Below are 20,083 nucleotides of genomic sequence, written 5' to 3' on the forward strand. Positions count from 1 at the left end.
AAGTTAATCACAGATACATTGATGAGAATATTTCTCTACTATAAATTTTAAAAACAAATATAAATTTTTCATTCACGAATCTGTGGTTTTTCCTCCGTAGCCCGTATACTCTTTTTATTGATTACAATCACTACTTCTATAGTCAATCCATTAGAATTGAAATCTAAAACATCTGAAAATTAACATTATATCATTTATTAGAATGCAGAAAAATAGAAATTTGACTACCTTGTATCAATTATTTCCTCACAAAGCAGTCATACCCTCTTCTCCCGTGAAACACTGTATGTCTTTTATTGGCTGTTCATTCAGAAAACTTTACCTATCATCTCTCATTCCTTTGTAAATTTTTATTATGTAGTATATCTTAGCTCGATTGCCTCAGCAGTCTTTATTACACAGTTCGTCAAAAAATATGATTTATCAACGAATAAGATTTTTTAGTGATATTAACTTTTTGATGTTAGTAAACTATATGTCCAACATTTTTACATTTCAATACACCATGACAGCCTATTGGGCGTGTTTTGGCTTTGTTTATGTTTTAGGAAGATAAGTTAAAAATACTTTTATTGCATATAAATTAAGAACTGCTTTAATTACAAAGATACAGTTCTTCCCTAAAGCAGCAATATCTTCAGAGTTCGCTTGTGACACCTTAGAGAAACATCAGAAATGTATAGGAAACAATAATTGCCTTAAGTAACCTAATGTTCCCACATGTTATAGGATAAAAATCAAGGCCCATAGAAAACTTGAGGAGCTCTCAGGCCCTTGAGACAGAAAATGAATTTACATCAAAAATAACTCAGAGCAAGGTCCAAGGACCACCAGCATCAGCATCGCCAGATAACTTATGAAAAATGCAGAATCCCAAGTTGGCTAAATCACAGTGTGAATTGTTAACAAGGTTTTCAGCTAATTTTCTATGAAAACTTCTGGTCTATACAAAGTGTATATGACAAATTATATACATGTGTGGCCGTGCATATATGCTTAGTCTCACCTACTGCATATAGAACACAGCTCTCCATGGTCAGGTGTTTCCATCCCTAATGGCTTCCCACCAGTGAGAAAGACAGGAAGTGTCAGAATTCCTTTGCTGTAATTCTCTGCTAAACTTTTGTACGAGAAGTTCAATTTATATTCTTCCCAGTTTCTAACATTACCCGATCTTCTCGTAAAGAATCACTTTATTTTATCATCCTCCATTACATAAACCTGTTTCTTGTTCCTTCATATACTCTCTGTACGCTCTGTCTTTCTCAGTCTTCATTTCCTCTTTTACTACTTTCTTCTTTCTTACTTTCTCATTTTCCTCAGGTCTTGGAATATCTTGAATTCAAACTAATAATTCACCTCCTTTTCAGCACTCTCAATATAGTCTGTTGCCTAGAGCTGATAAGATGTATAACATATCACCTTTTCACTTCTCTTTTTTTCCGTGCTTTGCATTTAGGAGGTAATTTTCTTTGGCTATTAGAGGATATCCTTCCTCATCAGTTTAGAGAAATATTTGGTCCAATGACTCTTTAAATAAAAAATGGTTCTTACCTTCTAATTTTCCACTTATCGTATGGAATTCTTTTTGAGGTGTAGCCTTGGGTAAACACACATCCTTCTGTGAAACAGTCTCACGGTCACTCTGTTAAAAGCAATATCAGTAAACAATTTCAATGGAAAAATCCTAATAATAGCAAGTATCAAAATTTCCTAATTAAAATCTTCTTCAAAAAAATTCACTATGAAGCAGTAATCTACCTAGCACATAAATTCTCTATTAAGCATAACCTGAAAAATATCAAAAATAACTTGGGGGTGACATATGCAGAGGTGAGAAAATAAAATCTAAGCCTCTGGTTTTATGTTTTCATATCATGCAATACAAATATTAAAAAAACATTGGTAATACATAGTACCTCTAAATCCCAAGAATTTTCTTCTTCATCCTTTTGTTTGGATTCTGATGGGATCATCTGATCTATAAAAGTTAAATGACAGATATATTCATGAGGACATTTCTCCACTATAAATTTTGAAAACATATATAAATCTTTCATTCACACATCTGTGGTTTTTCCTCAGTAGCCTGTATATTCTTTTTATCTATTCAATCACTACTTCTATAGTCAATCCATTAGAATTGAAATCTAAAAAGTCTGAAACTTAACATTATATCATTCATTAGATTGCAGAAAAATAGAAATTTGACAAACTTGTATGAATTATTTCTTCATAAAGCAGTCATACCCTCTTCTCCCGTGAAACACTGTATGTCTTTTATTGGCTGTTCATTCAGAAAACTTTACCTATCATCTCTCATTTCTCTGTAAATTTTTATTTTGTCGTATTACTCAGCATGATTGGCTCAGCAATCTCTATTACAAAGTTTTCCAAAAGAGATGATTCATCACCAAATAAGATTTCTTAGAGATATTAACTTCTTGATGTTAGTAAACTATATGTCCAACCCTTTTACATTTCAATATGCCATGACAGCGTATTGGGTGTGTTTTGACTGTGTATATGTTTTAGGAAGATAAGCTTAAAAAACTTTTATTGCATATAAATTAAGAACTGCTTTAATTACAATGACACAGTTCTTCTCTAATGCAGCAATATATTCAGAGTCACCTTGTGACACCTTGGAGAAACATCAGAAATGTATAGGAAACAATAGTTGCCTTAAGTGATCTAACGTTCCCACATGTTATAGGATAAAAATCAGGGCCCACACAAGACTTGAGGAGCTCTCAAACCCGTGAGACAGAAAATGAATTTATATCAAAAATAACTCAGAGCAAGGTCCAAGGACCACCATCGTCAGCATCACCTGAGAACTTACTAAAAATGCAGAATCCCAAGTCGGCTGAATCACAGTGTGAATTGTTAACAAAGTTCTCAGCTGATTTTCTATGAAAACTTCTGGTCTATATGGAGTGCATATGACAAATTATATACATGTGTGGCCGTGCATATATGCTTACTCTCACCTATTGCAAATAGAACACAGCTCTCCATGATCAGGTGCTTCCATCCCTAATGGCTTCCCACCAGTGAGAAAGATAGGAAAAATCAGAATACCTTTGCTGTAATTCTGTGGAATATTTTGGTACGAGAAGGTCACTTTTTATTCTTCCCAAATTTCTAACCATACCCCATCTTTTTGTAAAGAATCATTTCATTTTATCATCCTCCATTATATAAACCTGCTTCTTGTTCCTTCATGTACTCTCTGTACGCTCTACTTTCTCAGTCTTCATTTCCTCTTTTACTACTTTCTTCTTTCTTATTTTCTCATTTTCCTCAGGTCTTGGAATATCTTGAATTCAAACTAGTAATTCAACTCCTTTTCAGCGCTCTCAATATAGTCTGTTGCTAACACCTGATAAGACGTATAACTTATCACCATTCAACTTTCACTTCTCTTTTTTTCCATGCTTTGCATTTAGGAGGTAATTTTCTTTGGCTATTAGAGGATATCCTTCCTCATCAGTTTAGAGAAATATTTGGTCAAATGACATTTTCAATAAAAAATGGTTCTTACCTTCTAATTTTCCACTTATCGTATGGAATTCTTTTTGAGGTGTAGCCTTGGGTAAACACACATCCTTCTGTGAAACAGTCTCACGGTCACTCTGTTAAAAGTAATATCAATAAATAATTTAAATGGAAAAATCCTAATAATGAAGAGTATCAAAATTTCCTTATTAAAATCTTTTTTTAAAACACAATTTCCTACTTTACAACCAATTTGACTACAGAGCAGACACATAGAGAATCAAAACATTTTGACAGAAATCCTCATTTAACTCTCTCTACATCAAGCTTATCTTTACGTTCATGCAGCCATTAACTTGGTTACTGAGCAGGAGAAAGAAATCACATTCATGAAAAAATTCACTCTTGCATATTTCAAAAAGTATCTCTCTTAAAAATATCTAACTTATGTTGTAGTCCTCATCAAAACTAAATATGACTTTTCAAACACAATACAACACACTTGCTGCTTGCCATTATACATTTAAAATATTAAACATTTAAAATATTAAACATTTGAAGGCCAGATTTAACATTTAAAATATTCATGATTATAGAATTATTTAGTGTTAAAAATGATGCATGTCATGAAGAGAACTTTTAGAGTCTGTCATATAATATATGCACAGAATGTTGAAAAGCTGCTTTATTTTGGTAAACAGGGGCCTAAATTCAGCAACATGTTTTTGACATATCTATGCTGACAAAAAAAGTGCCTGAATAGAATGTAAATGCACTAAGAAAAAAATTATGTTATGTTTAAATGAAAGAAACAAATATTAAAGTTTTTTTGTCTAATGACAAATCAGATAAAATCTACCTGTCTGTTGACTTCCACCCTTTGCTGTTACCACCAGGCAGCAGCTGCTTGTTTGTAAGAGGTCAGATACTTTCTATGTCTTTCCACAGCTGTGACCTTAAAATACATCACTATTATTTGACGCTCATGCTGCTGCAGCTTGACTGCCACAAAGGGACTCAAGGAGTTCTATTTGTGAAAATAATTTATATTTTTTAAAAGACTAGTCAACCAATACTCTTGTTATTATAGTCCCACCAGGTTTCCTATTCCTTAGACTTGTCTTTTTCCCGAAATGTTCCCTCAGCTCTATACTGAACAATAAAGATTATGTCAATATGTTCAAGTACCAGCCATTAACTTTTCAGGTCCCAGCTTTTAAAATACTGCAGTTTAAACTGTCTATGAATCCAATTAGAACTTTTGTACATCTAGATAAACCACAGAATCATATATTTGCCCATAACTGGACTCAGTATAATTCTTTTGCTTTTAGACAAACGTACTTCAGATCCCATGTGAATTGCTAGTGACTTCTAAGCCTTATTTTTTATACTATGCCACACTAGCTTCTTAAATTAATCCGACAAATTAGCAGAATTTCACTATGAAGTAGTAACCTACTCAGCACATAGATTCTCTATGAAGCATATTCTGAAAAATACCAAAAATAATTTGGGGATGACATATGCAGAAGTGAGAAAATAAAGTCTAAGTCTCTGATTTTGTGTTTTCATATCATGCAATACTAATATTAAGAAAACACTGATGATACATAGTACCTCTAGATCCCAAGAATTTTCTTCATTGTCCTTTTGTTTGGATTCTGATGGGATCATCTGATCTATAAAAAGTTAATCATAGATACATCCATGAGAACATTTCTCTATTATAAATTTTCAAAACATATACAAATCTGCTTTCATTCATGAATCTGTGGTTTTTCCTCTGTAGCCCGTATATTCTTTGTGTCGATTACAATCACTACTTCTATAGTCAATCCATTAGAATTGAAATCTAAAAAGTCTGAAAATTAACATTCTATCATTCATTAGAATGCAGAAAAATAGAAATCTGACTAAATTGTATGAATTATTTCTTCACAAAGCAATCATACCCTCTTCTCCTGTGAAACACAGTATGTCCTGTATTTGCTGTTCCTTCAGAAAACTTTACCTATCATCTCTCATTTCTTTGTAAATTTTTATTTTGTAGTATTACTTAGTTTGATTGACACAGCAATCTCAAGCAATCTTAAGTAATCTAACGTTCCCACATGTCTCAGGATACAATGAAGGCCCACACAAGACTTGCAGAGCTCTCAGGCCCATGAGACAGAAAATGAATTTATACCAAAAACAACGCCCAGTTTTCTTTATCAACAAAAAGTACAAATTACAACTATTTGCATCAGGTTAAAGAAAAAAGCAAACATGAACAACTAAAACTTAAAAGACCGTTTCATCATTAAGGATTCGTTTATCATTTGACATCCATCAACTGTATACCCAGTTTTAAAAAGCAAATTTAACTTGTGATCAGCATCCCCAAAATTCACATTTCATGCAGAGGGTCCAAGAAACTCAAATCATACTTTGGTAAGCCACCATTTTCACTCATTTTTAGAAGTGTACCCTGGATAATTTCAGAGATCTAACATGTTGCAACACCATAGCTCTAATAATCTGTGGGTCACAGGTCAAATTGTTAGTGGAATGTATGATTCCAAAAAGAAATACTTTAAATATTGTAGTTTTAATTTCTAATAACTAAAAAATCAGCAGATAAAACTAACTTAAAGACTCTGAAATCTGCATGCTTTCATTTTTATTTATTACTAATCAGCATCAAAATTGTGCAATTAACTATGGTGTAGTCATACAATGGAATTTCATAAACAACCTAATATTTAAAAAGACACTTAACTGTGCTCTTTATGGATGTCTCTAAAAATTATAATGCAGATAAAAAAAGAATTGCTGAATATTACAATATTACACTGTACAACCATGTATGCTTTAGAAGTTGAAAAATATTTTACATATTAAACATGAACTTGCACACATGTTTTAAAATGTTTAAACATGCATAAGAATAGTTTTTAAAATAGTTTAGAATATTGCTTACTTCTAGGCAATAAACGGTAGTACTATACAAAGACTCTAAAGCCAAAGGCTTCAGAATCACAGTTTCATGAAAAAGAGTGTGTTTATCAAATATTCACAAATAAATGACTAACTACTATCCTCATCTTTACAAGGGAAAGGTACCACACGCATAAACAGACACACACAGGCACACATGCAGACACATACACACAAACACACAGAGTTCGCTAATCCGAGTTACCGATTTTCTTAGGATTCTCAAAGTGACAACACCGGAAATGAGGTAATTAATGTTAAAAAACAAGTGTTATATTAATAAAAGATGCAATCCCCGAAGTAAACCGTGGAATTTGAATCAAGCTTCAAAGAACTAAACAAAAATTAGACTTTCAAAATTCACCTCCTTGAATCTTTAAGAAATACAGAAGTTCAAAATAGAAAACATTACAGTTTCAGGATACAAAAGTGGAAACACTTGAGAATAAGGCTACATGTTTTTTTAAAATATTGTAAATTACTGTTCTTGTAAGATTGGGTTTTCAAACACAAATACCAGTATTGGCATTATCTAGATCAAATTTTTTTCAGCAAAGTTGAAAAAAATACAGCATTGGGGATAGAAAGACTATTATCAAAATGTCCAATATTGAAATATTCGTCTTTACATAAGTTGAAATTTACCTGCTGTCAAAGGTTGTTCCTTCTTGCATTCGAAGGCTTCATTTGGAAAAGAGTTTTGTATTTCAGTGGCAGGCTAAATGGGTTTGGAAGAACAATGATTAATCAAGAATGGATACTTCACAAAATACATAGTTAAGAAGTCATTCAAAATGAAATTATAAAACTAAATACCTTGAAGGCAGATGACTTCTCAGGAGGCTCTAAAAAGCGAAAGAGATTTATCATCAATCATAAGTAAATATGACAAAGCCAACCACAAATGAAAACAGTGAGAGTATCTAACTGAGTCCTCTTGGTCATCTTTGAGAATGAATACTTTAGATTTGGGAAGTTTTCTTTTGGTTTATTTAGGACACACACATGACAAGAATACACTGAAGAAAATATAAATACAGGTTTCACAGATCATGCAGTTAAGACTTCAAAAGCAAGATTGTGTTTCACATGTAAAAAGAATTGATATGAGAAAATAAATGTCAAAGCTGAACATGGAATGCCATACCAGGTACTTAACGAAACACACTAGAATCATTTATATTATTCTATTCATCATGTTCTTTAATACGGGCCTATCTTTGGAAAGGTACATAGTTATGATGAGAGTTCAGTTGAATGTAGAATTGACATCTCATCTGTGAAGTGTTATGAATTGATCAGCTTGGATATACACTTAGGTCATAATACTAAATATAAATATTCATTGTTTTCCATAACCATATGGTGTAATCATATGCCTATATTTCTGTATCCTCTATTTTATCCATCTGAATGCTTCTTGATCCACTCATGCAAGATGTATAAAACTCATCATGGAAATAATTTATAAGCTTTCAATATTCACATATTTATATAAAAATTAATTGCAATAGATGTATTAAACACAAATAACTTTTTATATTGTTAAGTCACCACAATATTTATTTTAAAAAGCAATCTTATTATTCAAATATAAATTCAGTAATTTTTAGTTCCTACAATTCATCTGATTTGGTGTATCATTAGTCTATAATAAATTTTTGTGGAATGGCAATTCAACACTTTCTTAAAAATAAAGTCAATGTTCTTAGTTTCAAATATATCTCATTTGAATAGCTAACATCAACAAAATATATATTTGTCATGCCTGATTGTAACAGAGAAACCTAATGAGTCACTGTGGTTCTCCCACTTCTGGTAGTCTCTGGAATGCCCACAAACTACTTTCGGGAGTGCAAATAATCTAAATGCATCTGAAGAGAGTTCACTCAACTGTCCTTCTCAGAGGACAAAACCTGCCTACCTTCTTTCTTGTTTGTCCCCTGTTATCTGCCTAGAATGCCTCTATTAAAAAAATAAAATAAAAATCAAAAATAAACAAAACCCTCTAACTCTGTAGAATTCTTTCCATCCAACACTGTTTCAAATTTCTTTTTCCATCACTTCCTTTCTCCTTGTTTAGTGAGAGTATCTTAAATTTACAGTTTCTGCTTTTTTATCTTTTTCTTCTTCTTCTCTGGCTAAAAGCATACTCAGAAACAAAAGGAATATAATGCTTTCTCTTGACCCTGTTATGTCTTGACCATTTATTCAGTTGCTCTTCTTCCACATTTTCCCCATAAATGGCCTCTCCCCTTGCTTCTGAGAGCGAGCTCCAAGTACCACTGGTATCAGCATTGCCTGAGAACTTACTAATAGAAACTCAATTGTGCTGAATGATACTGTGTATTAATAAGGTATTCAGCTGATTTTCTAATGTTTCATAACTTTTGGTCTATACTGAGTATATATGACAAATTATATAGATGCACACCTATGCATATTTGTTAATACTCACCTATTGCAAATAAAACACAATTCTGCATGCTCAGATAATTCCATTCCTAATGCCTTCCCAGTAGTGAGAAAGACAGGAAAAGTAAGAAAACTTTAACTATAATTTTCTGACAAGTTTTGGGACTGGAAGATCATTTTATATTCTTACCATCTTTCTACGCATTGTCTATCTTTTCTAGATATATATATATATTTTTTCCCATCTCCATTTAATAAACCTGCTTCTTCTTCCTTCATGAACTCCCTATACTCTCTCTGTCTTCCTTAGTCTTCATTCCCTTTTTTACTCCTTTTCTCTTACTTATTTCCTGACTCTCCTCATGTCTTAGAGTATTTTGGATTCAAATAATTTGGTTTCTTTTTTTTTTTTTTGTACTCTCTATATATCCTGTTGCCAACTTATACAAGGAATAAAATGTAACTTACCATTTTATTCCTCTCTTTTCAATGTTATGTATTTAGTGGGTAATTTTATTTGGCTATTAGAGTATATCAGTCTTCATGCATTTAGACAAACATATGGTTAAAAGACTTTTCAAATAAAAATGGTTCTTACCTTCTACTTCTCTATTTATATGCTTCGTTACACTTTGATAAATAGACTCAGGTGTACACACTTGAATCTTTGTAGAACTCTCAAAGAGACTCTGTTAAAAGTAGTATCAATAGATAATTTCAATTTTAAAATCAAAAGAGGCATAAAATTTCCTAATTAAAATATTTTTAAACTCAATTTCTGGCTTCAAAGGCAATTTGATTTAAGGATAGGCACATATTGAAAATCACAACATTTTGATAGAAAACCTCACATATGCTATCTAGATCAAAACTTACCAGTTATCTTCATGCAGCTATTGACTCAGTTACTGAGCATGAAAAAATAAATAATATTGACAAAAATATACACTTATCTGCATATTTCAAGAAGCAACTCACTTAAAAATATCTTACTTTATCTTCCTCACCAAAAATCAAGAAGGCACATCAAACAAAATATAATACACTTGCTACCTGCCATAACACAAGTTGGAATTCAATCAGGCTGGTGGGAAAAATATTAGAGATAATTATAGAGATAGACACAAAGCTGCTTGGAAGACTGAGAAGTTTGCACAATTTTGGTAATAGATATGGTTGAAGGCAACCTGATCTTCACCTTTAGTTAAACAAATTAAAGTAGTCATAAAGGAAGGCTGAGTAGTTTACCTAGCTAGCTAATTTACTCATATAATCTTAAGACTAACCTTTGATGTACCACAGGTGCTTAAGGGCTTTTTACTCGGGAAGTCCACAATGTCAATTACCCTCTAATGGTGTTGACTCAAGCTTTTGTTAATTAATCTTACTGAATAATTGTGAGTCTGACTAGCTGATCAGGGCCATAGTGGCAACTGTTTACAGAACTCAGCAGGGAGTCTATAAGCCACTTGGACACTCTCAGCTGGACTGACAGAGCAGAATATCTGTGTGTCAATGTACTTTATTCATCTGTCGCCGGGTCAGAGGTCTGCAAGGGACAGACTCCCTGCAGCTGGTGTTCCCTGGAAAGGAGGGCTGCCGCACATACATACTGCATTAAACATCGAAAATATTCATGATTATAGAATTATTTAGTGTTAAAAATGATGCATGGTATGAAGAGAATGTTAAGAATAAGTCATATAAAGTATACTCAGAACATTGTAGAAGCTGCTTTATTTAGGTAAACAGGGGCTTAAAATAATCAAAATGTTTTTGATAAAATGCTGACAGAAAAAGTACTTGAATGAAATGAAAAAGTACTAAGGAAAACTTATATTATGTTATGTTTAAATGAAAGCAGACAAGTATTAGAAAGTCTTTTTTTTTTTTTTTTTTTTTTTTTGTCTATGGACAAATTAGATAAAGTCGACTTGTCTACTGACATCTCATTTGTGTTACCACTGTGCAGCAGGGGCTTGGATCTAAGAGGTCAGTCACTTCCTGTGTCTTTCCACAGTTGTGACCTTGGACTACATCATTATTATTTGGTACTTATGTTGCTATAAGCATGGCTACCACAGATGGACTCAAAGAGTTCTATTTGTAAAAATAATTTCTTCTTTTTAAAACACTACTCAAACAAATTGTTGTTATTACAGTCCCACTGGTTTCCTATTCTTTATGCATTATTTTCTCCTAAAATGTTCCTTCAGATCTCTACTGGACAATATACATATGTCAATTATTTCAAATCCAAAGCATTATCTTTTCATGTTTCAAGTTGTACAAAACCGCAGCTTAAACTATTTTTCTATTAATCTAATTAGAACTTTTTTACATCTAGATATACCACCAAATCATATATTTGCCCAAAGGTGGATTCAGAGTAATTCTTTAGTTTTCAGCCAAACTTTCCCTCGAACTCATGTGAATTACTGGTGAATTCTAAGCTTTATTTTTTATACTATACTAAACTCGTGTCTAAAACTAATTCTGAAAATTAATAGAATTTCACTATCAAGCAGTAATCTACTTAGCACATAGATTTTTTTTTTTAAGTATTTTTTTTTTTTTTTTTTTTTTTGAGACAGAGTCTCACTCTGTCACCCAGACTGGAGTGTGATGGTATAATCTCAACTCACTGCAACCTCCTCCTCCCGGGTTCAAGTAATTCTCCTGCCTCACCTTCCCAAGTAGCTGGGATTACAGGTATGTGCCACCGTGTCCAACTAATTTTGTATTTTTAGTAGAGACAGGATTTCACCATATTTACCAGGCTAGTCTCGAACTCCCAAACTCAGGTGATCCTCCCACCTTGGGCCTCCCAAAGTGCTGGCATTACAGGCATGAATTACAGTGCCCAGCCAAGTGTGTTTTTAGAAATACCAGAATTTCTTCTGAGCATATGCAGTGGTAAGAAAACCAAGTCAAAGCCTCTGATTTTGTATTTTCACATCACTCAATATTAACATTTTTAGAGAATAATAACATCAATAATATACAATACCCCAGAATCCCAAGCATTTTCTTTATCTTCCTCTTGTTTGGATTCTGTTGGGAACCTCTGATCTATAAAAGGTTAATCACAGACACATTCATAAGAACACTTCTTATTATAAATTTTTTAAACATATACAAATCTATTTTCATTCATGAATCTGTGGACTTTCTTCTGTAGCCTGTATATTCTCTTGGTGGATAATAACCACCATTTCTATAGTCAATTGGTTAGAACTGCAATCTTAAAAATCTAAAAATTAACTTCATATTCATTAGAATGCAAAAGAAAAATAAAAGTTTGACTAATTTGTATTAATTATTTCTTCACAAAAGAAGTCATATTCTCTTCTCCCATGAAACCCACTATGTCAGATATTTGCTGTTCACTCAGATAATTTTAATTACCTATCATCTGTCATTTCTAAGTTTTTATTTTTTATTATTACTTAGTTTGATTAAGCAATCTTTATTACACGGTTCTTCAAAAAAGATTATTTATCAATAAGTAAGATTCTTCAAGATACTAACTTTTTGATATTAGCAAAATATACATCCAATCCTTTGAAATTTCAGTAGGCCATGACAATATATTTGATGTGAATGTGTTTTAGATAAATAAGCTTAAAGAACTTGTACTGCATATAAATTAAAAGCTACTTTAATTATAATGAGATAGTATTTCCTCAATGCAACAATATCTTCAGAATCAACTTGTGACTCCTTGGAGAAACATTAGAAACTTATAGGAAAAATGAGTGCTGTAAGTAACCTAAATTTCCAACATTTCATAGAATTAAATCAAGGTCCATGCAAGGTCCAAGGAGTACTGAGAGCCATGAGGCAGAAAACGAATATATAACAGAAATATTCTAAATGCATCTGAAGTTAATTCACTCACATTTCCTTTTCAGAAACTCTAAAGTTGCCTAGCTATCTTCTTTCTTGCCCCGTTTCCTGCCTCACAATCCCTCTTCCTTAGCCAAAATAATGTCTATATCTGTGGTCTTGATTCTTCCCACTCAACATCTTTTAAAATCAATTTTCCCAACACTTTCTTTCTCTTTGATTAGGGGTAGTATCTGACATCTGTAATTACTATTTATTTACCTTTTTTCCCCTCTGGCCAGAAACATACTCAGAAATAAAAGCAATATAATGCTTTCCCTTGACCCTGTTATGTCTTGACCTTCTATCCAACTGCCCTTCTTCCAGATTTTTCCAAAGGAAAGGCTGTTCCCTTGCTACTTAAGAGTGAGGTTGAAGGACCACCAGTATCAGCATCACTTGAGAACTTATTTAAAAATGCCAGAATCCCATGCCTGCTGAATCATAGCGTGCATTGTTAACAAGGTATTCAGCTGATTTTCTACAGTTTGAAAACTTCTGATCTATACCGAGTCTATATGACAAATTATATACATGCATGGCTGTGCAAATATGCTTATATTCACCTATTGCAGATAAAACACAACTCTCCATGGTCAGGTGCTTCCATCCCTAATGCTTCCCCACCAGTGAGAAAGACAGGAGTGACAACATTTTGCTATAATTCCCTGGCAAATTTTGGTAATGAAAGGTCACTTTATATTCTTCAAATCTTTCTAACCATGACCTATCTTTCTCTAAAGAATTATTTTATTTTACCATCTGCCATTATATAAGCCTGCTTCTTGTTGCCTCATGTACTCCATGTATTCTCTGTCTTCCTCTGTCTTCATTTCCTCTTTTACTCCTTTGCTCAGGTCTTACAGTATATTGAATTTAAACTAATAATTCCGCTCTTTTTTTTGGCACTGTCAATATAATCTGTTGCTAACACCTGAGAAGACATATAAGTTTCACTCCTTTTGTTCTTCTATGCTATGCATTTAAAAAATAATTTTCTTTGGCTGTCAGAGTATATCAGTCCTCATGCATTTAGACAAACATTTGGCCAAATGGTGTTTTAAGTTAAAAAAATTGTTCTTACCTTCTATTTTGTGATTTATTGTTTCGACATCATTTTGATATATAGCACCAGGTAAACACATATAATTCTGTCCAGCACTCTTAGAGATAATCTGTTAAAGATAATATCAATAAATAATTTGTTTATTTCATTTTTTTGTTTTTTTGAGATGAAGTCTTGCAGCGTGGCTCTTTGGTGTGATCTTGGCCTACTGCCACCTCTGTCTCCCAGGTTCAAGCAATTCTCCTGCCTCAGCCTCCCAAGTAACTGGGACTATAGGCATGAGCCACCACGCCTGGCTAACTTGTTCTATTTTTAGGATAGACAGGGTTTCACCATGTTGGCCAGGCTGGTTTTGAACTCCTGATCTCAAGTGATCCGCCCGCCTCATCCTCCCAAAGCACTGGGATTACGGCGTGAGCCACATCAATAAATATTTTCAATTTTAAAATAATAAAAATGACAAGCATCAATACTTTTATTTAAAATCTTTTTTATGGACTGGGCACAATGGCTCACACCTGTAATCACAGCACTTTGGGAGGCCAAGGCGGGTGGATCACGAGGTCAAGAGATCGAGACCATATTGGCCAATTGGGTGAAACCCCATCTCTACTAAAAATACAAAAATTAGCTGGGCATGGTGGCAGGTGCCTGTAATCCCAGCTACTCAGGAGGCTGAGGCAGGAGAATTGCTGGAACCCAGGAAGTAGAGGCTGCAGTGAGCTGAGATCAGGCATTGCACTCTAGCCTGGTGACAGAGCAAGACTCCATCTCAAAAAAAAAAAAAAAAAAAAATTTCTTAAAACATATTTTTTTTTTACTTTAAAGGTAATTAGATTTAAAGCTGTTCACATATTGAACACCAAAACATTTCAAGAGGAAACCTCAAATGTGCTCTGTATATCAAACTTATCTTTTATCTTCATGTCGCTATTGACTAGGTTACTGAGCATGGAAAATAAAACATATTCAGAAAAAATTCACTCGTGTACAAAAGGAATCAAATTCAAAGTATCTGCCTTACTCTGTAGTCCTCACCAAAAATAATAGGGCATTTCAAACAGAACACAATATGATTAAACACTTGACATATGCATAAATATAGAATTTTTGTTAAAAACTATGCAGGGCATGAAGAGAATTTTCAGAGTATGTCATACAGAGTAGGAATAGAACTCTGTAGAAATTGTTTCATTTAGGAAAACAAGGGCTTAAGATAATAAGAATAATTTTTACAAGTTTTTTGCTGATAAAGAACTGCTTGAATAAAAGGAAAAATTCAGAAGGAAAACTTTTATTTATGTTACTTTTAAATGAAAGCAAAGTCATTAGATAAAGTATGTGATTGATTAAGACACAACTTCAGAAAAGTAGAGCAAGCCTTCATAAAAAGAGAAAAACAAAAACATGTATTCGTGAAACGTGTAACATGTGCCAGACACATATTTGCAGATTTTTCTTCACTTTAGAATAATGAGGATGATGATGATGTTGGTGGTTACCCCACTTTCTACTTCCTAGTCATTCTAGGTTAAGAACAAAATGATGAACAAATACGGTCCACTGTTCTCTCTGTTTAGAATGTCTTCCTCCTAGACTTTCATATGGCCTACGCCTCATCTCTGAGATGGAGATTAAATGGCAGTCTCAGAAAGATCTACTCTGACCACAGAATTCCACTGCCACTCCCACACCCATGCTAATTATAAAGTTCTTCAATTTTCTCTAACCAAACATTCTCTGTTTTGTTTTTAAGAAAAAGTTATAGTGACTTATAAGTTTTTTCTATTTGTTATTCTCTTCCTACTACTACAGCATAATCCCTCATCTTGGATATTCAGAGTCTCATTGCCTAACACAGTTAGTGCTCAGAAAGAAATTACTCCAGGTCAAAACATTGAAAATCTCATCAGGAAAGTCTAACTTTCCAAACTGCTATATTTCTATGGAAAATCTGCAGTTGTAGCCTGCTGAAAGTTACCATCCCCTTACCCAAAATTAGAAATCCACATGCCTGTTCCTACTCCCCGTTCTTGTGCTAACAATACTGCTCTCACATAAATGCCACTTTGATCATTTCATCTGACATTCGTATACAGACTTTCCAGTTTACAAAATCTTTTCACATTTGTTACAACATTATTTCATCACATGTACCTAAGAGGTAGATATGAGCACTATTTTTATTAACAAGGTTACTGGTATTTGATTAGGTTAAATGATTTTTTCCAAGTTCCCATAGATAGTAAGTGACAGAACCAAAATACAGACTTATTTTTTGACATCCACTCATTGTTGTTACCACTACGCAGCTGCTGCTTCTAAGTGGTAAGGCCATTCCTATCTCTTTCACATCCACAGCTGTGACTTTGGAATACAACATTATTATTTGATACTTATGTGGCTGCAAACATGGCTGCCACAAAGGGACTCAAAGGTTTCTATTTGTGAAAAGAATGCCTGCTTATTAAAATACTACTCAACCAAATTGTTGTTATTACAGTTTTACAGGTGTCCTATTTCTCATGTTTATCCAATTCCTGAAATGTTCTTTCAGATATATACTGGATAATCAAAATATACCAATACTTTCAAGTCCCAGGCATGATCTTTTCAAGTTCCAAGTTGAGCAAGACTAAGACTACAGTTTAAACTCTTTCTCCCTGAATCCAGTTAGAGCTTTTGTATATCTAGATATACATAGAATCATACATTTGCCCATAAATGAACGCAGATAAATTATTTAGTTTTTAGACAAATTTAACTTCAGAACTTGAATAGATTCCTGGTGCCTTCTAAGCCTTATTTTCTTTTGCACTATTCTACACTGGCTTCAAAATTAATACTGCAAATCAGCAGAATTGCACTATGCAACTGTTATCCACTTGGCACATGATTAAAAAGTACGTTCTGATAAATGCCAGAAAATAATTTCATATAGACACATGCAGAGGTGAGAAAATAAAGTCAAATCATCTTTCTATGTTTTAAGATTACTCATTACTTAAATTTTAAAATAACATCAACAACAATACACATACCTCAGAATCAGAAGGTGATTTTATATCTTCTTTTTGTCCTGATTCTGATGTGGGCATCTTATCTACAAAATGTTATTCACAGACACATATATGAGAACATTTATTACTGTAAAGTGTAATACCATATACAAATCTATTGCCATTTATGAATATTTCAAAAATAAGAGTTAATAGCAAAAATAGAAATTCAAAATTGAAGCAGGTTCAGAAAAAAGAATTGATAGTATGAGAAAAGACAGCAGAAAGTATTTTTTTAAGTAGACATTGTTATTTGGTCTACAAAATTGTTTTCTAAATAATAGCATTTAAGCATAGAAAAATTTTCAGAGATATTCACTAAATTACCACTTTTATTATTTTGGCATAAAAAAATAAAATCGTCATTACTTTTTTGATCTTGTGGAGCTTGTTCAATAATGCCAATATCATTTTCTTGTTGTCCAGTTACTGTCTTTGTTGCTCCCTCCTATTACAAAAAACCGAAAAGCAACAACAAAAAAATCTTCAGAAAAAAATTGTATTTATTCACTCACTCACTCAATTTGTCAGACAAAACAAAACAAAAACATCCATTGTATCTATCAAATCACAGGCACTAACCTAGTAGAAGCAGAAAATACACACAGAAGATAAATTCTAGCTTACATTCAAGAAATGGTAGAGACATGTGAAAACAAATAAGAACAGAAAAACATAACTCACCAGTTCTACAATTTAAGTCAATAAAATACATAAGGGCATAAAGGAGAGAAAAATCAGTTTCACCTGAAAAGCACAGAAAATGCTGCCATAATGGGGCCATATTTGGAAGGACAGGCAAAGTGCAGAGTCAGGATACAAAGACTCTAGGTGCAACAGCATGTGCAAAATAATAAGGCATGAAACAACATGGCAACTGAGGGGTGCCAAAGTGATATGGTAAAACTGGAACACAGTCAGAGGAAATGAGTTGAAGAGAGAAAATGGGGCCAAACCATATAAGATATGTGTCACGCTAGAATGTGTACTTAACCCTTCAGGTAATGGGTATCCGCTCAATATGCAGATGGGTTACATCATTACAAATATATTTTAGAAAGGTGACCCTTCCAGTGATGTAAAGATAGATGAACATGGGGATATGGGGCAAAACTAGAAAGGAGTACTTCAAAATTATAGGTAGAGAGTTAATTACGGTAATAAGACATGGAAAATTATAAGAAGGTAGATAATACAAATTTTGGTGTGTGACTGGCTTGGTGACCTGGAGGAAGGTTGAAGTGCAGGATGTGGTGGATGGTTAAAATGGAGGTTGAAGTGCTTGAGCATTTCATGGCTACTTCCTAGGTGTTATTTACTAGGATGGGGAAACCAGATGACTGAGTAGATTACAAAGAGTCAGAAAAGAGGCAGGAAAAGAATAAAAAAAAAAGATGCTTTCAGTTTGAGACCTCTAAGATTTGAGGCATCCAAGGGGCTTGGAAGAAAGATCTGGATAAATACATTTGGAGTATGAGTAGATAATCTACATGAGGAAAATTACATAGTGATAAGGAAATAAATATTTATAAGATAGACTAAATGGGTAGAATTAAGCAACACAAATCTACACAGACTGTTGAAATTTTGAAAATGAAATTAAAGGAGAGAGAAAAACGTGGGATTAAGTTTCTCAGTCATATATTTCCAAATTTGTTTCAAGAATATAATTTTATTTATATATGTAAATATTTATTTCTGAAATATTATTGCAATATGCATCTTTGAATTGAATGAAAACATTTAAATCTACAACAAGATTCTGCAAAATGACCTATATAAAAACCTTGAAATTTTTAATTTTAGAAGAGAAATGCTTACCCATAGAATTACGAGGCATTTTTAAGTACTACTATAAAGTGAGATAGAAATGTGAAACCCTGCTTTAAAATTCACATGCTTTTCTTATGTTCCTGTAAACAATATAATACTAGCTCAAATTGCCTACTTATACCATATAGGATGGTAGTCTAAAATTGGAGAAAAGATCTCACATAAAGAAAATTAAGCAATAATTATTCAAGTTCAAGATTTAATAGTTTTTATGTATATCTATGATTGTCAAGCAGAATTCAGTATTCACAGGAGAAGTGAAGAAAGAAACTAAAAAATTCAAATCAACAGGATTCCTGAGTTTTAGAAATAAACAAATGTATGTGCAAGGTTTGATAATTATGAAGACTAAAGTTAATAAGGCTTCCTGGAAATAATATAAAATATCCCCATTGCAAGAGATATTTTAAGAGTAAAAACAATTCTTCCGATGTTAAGTTTGTATACTCTGTTAACAATCTTCCCTCACATATGATTCTATGATAATAGGCACTTTACTTTTAAAAAATCCACAAATATTGAATACATTCATTTGTTGTGTGTATATAATACCACTACATACATACTATGAACAAAAGATATCAGAATATTTTTAGAGATTAATAATTTCTACATTTATTTCTTTGAGAGTGTTCTAGCTTAAAAGTGATTTTAAAAAAGTGATTAAAAATTTAAGAGACACAGAATAAGAACATTGTTCATATGATCAGAAAATGTAATTTTAATAACAAGCTTAAATAAAATGCTTATTTATTTATACTCTATTATCAAAAATATTCAAAACAGCTACCACGGTTACATCAAAGAGTAAGATAAATTAGTTAAATAACCTAAGAATATGTCAAACATTAAATTAGAAATCTTAAACCAGAAACCAAAGAGTCAAAAATTGATAATTCACAATAAGGCTGACAAGGCCTAAAACAGATTTCACTTTGCATTCTACATTAATATGACTAAATTAAATATAAAACGTAAAGTTACTAAAAGAAGTGAGAATTAAATTTTCGTTCCTTGTTTATAATTTTTTTTTTTTTTTTTTTTTTTGAGACAGAGTCTGGCTCTGTTGCCCAGGCTGGAGTGCAGTGGTGCAATCTTGACTTACTGCAAGCTCCACCGCCCGGGTTCATGCCATTCTCCTGCCTCAACCTCCCGAGTAGCTGAGACTACAGGTGCCCGCCACCACGCCCGGCTAATTTTTTTCTATTTCTTAGTGGAGACAGGGTTTCACCATGTTAGCCAGGATGGTCTCGATCTCCTGACCTCATTATCTGCCTGCCTTGGCCTCCCAAAGTGCTGGGATTACAGGTGTGAGCCACCGCGCCCGGCCATTTATAAT

The 20,083-nt window shown here is 33.0% G+C and overlaps 1 protein-coding gene across 1 annotated transcript in view; it reads right to left on the reverse strand.

Moving 5' to 3' along the window:
- LOC135964391 (ankyrin repeat domain-containing protein 30A-like) overlaps window positions 1–20,083 on the reverse strand; it is a 139,822-nt gene that overhangs the window by 82,219 nt on the left and 37,520 nt on the right. Inside the window, exons 15-25 of the mRNA XM_065520014.2 lie at window positions 17,281–17,359; window positions 16,894–16,955; window positions 13,871–13,961; window positions 11,909–11,970; window positions 9,497–9,587; window positions 7,300–7,328; window positions 7,129–7,201; window positions 5,122–5,183; window positions 3,548–3,638; window positions 1,920–1,981; window positions 1,555–1,645 (exon numbers count right to left, since the gene is read on the reverse strand). Coding sequence (XP_065376086.1) covers window positions 1,555–1,645; window positions 1,920–1,981; window positions 3,548–3,638; window positions 5,122–5,183; window positions 7,129–7,201; window positions 7,300–7,328; window positions 9,497–9,587; window positions 11,909–11,970; window positions 13,871–13,961; window positions 16,894–16,955; window positions 17,281–17,359 — 793 coding nt within the window. The remainder of the gene's footprint in view (window positions 1–1,554; window positions 1,646–1,919; window positions 1,982–3,547; window positions 3,639–5,121; window positions 5,184–7,128; window positions 7,202–7,299; window positions 7,329–9,496; window positions 9,588–11,908; window positions 11,971–13,870; window positions 13,962–16,893; window positions 16,956–17,280; window positions 17,360–20,083) is intronic.

This window comes from Macaca fascicularis, chromosome 9 (assembly GCF_037993035.2).
Source record: "Macaca fascicularis isolate 582-1 chromosome 9, T2T-MFA8v1.1".
NCBI lineage: Eukaryota > Metazoa > Chordata > Mammalia > Primates > Cercopithecidae > Macaca > Macaca fascicularis.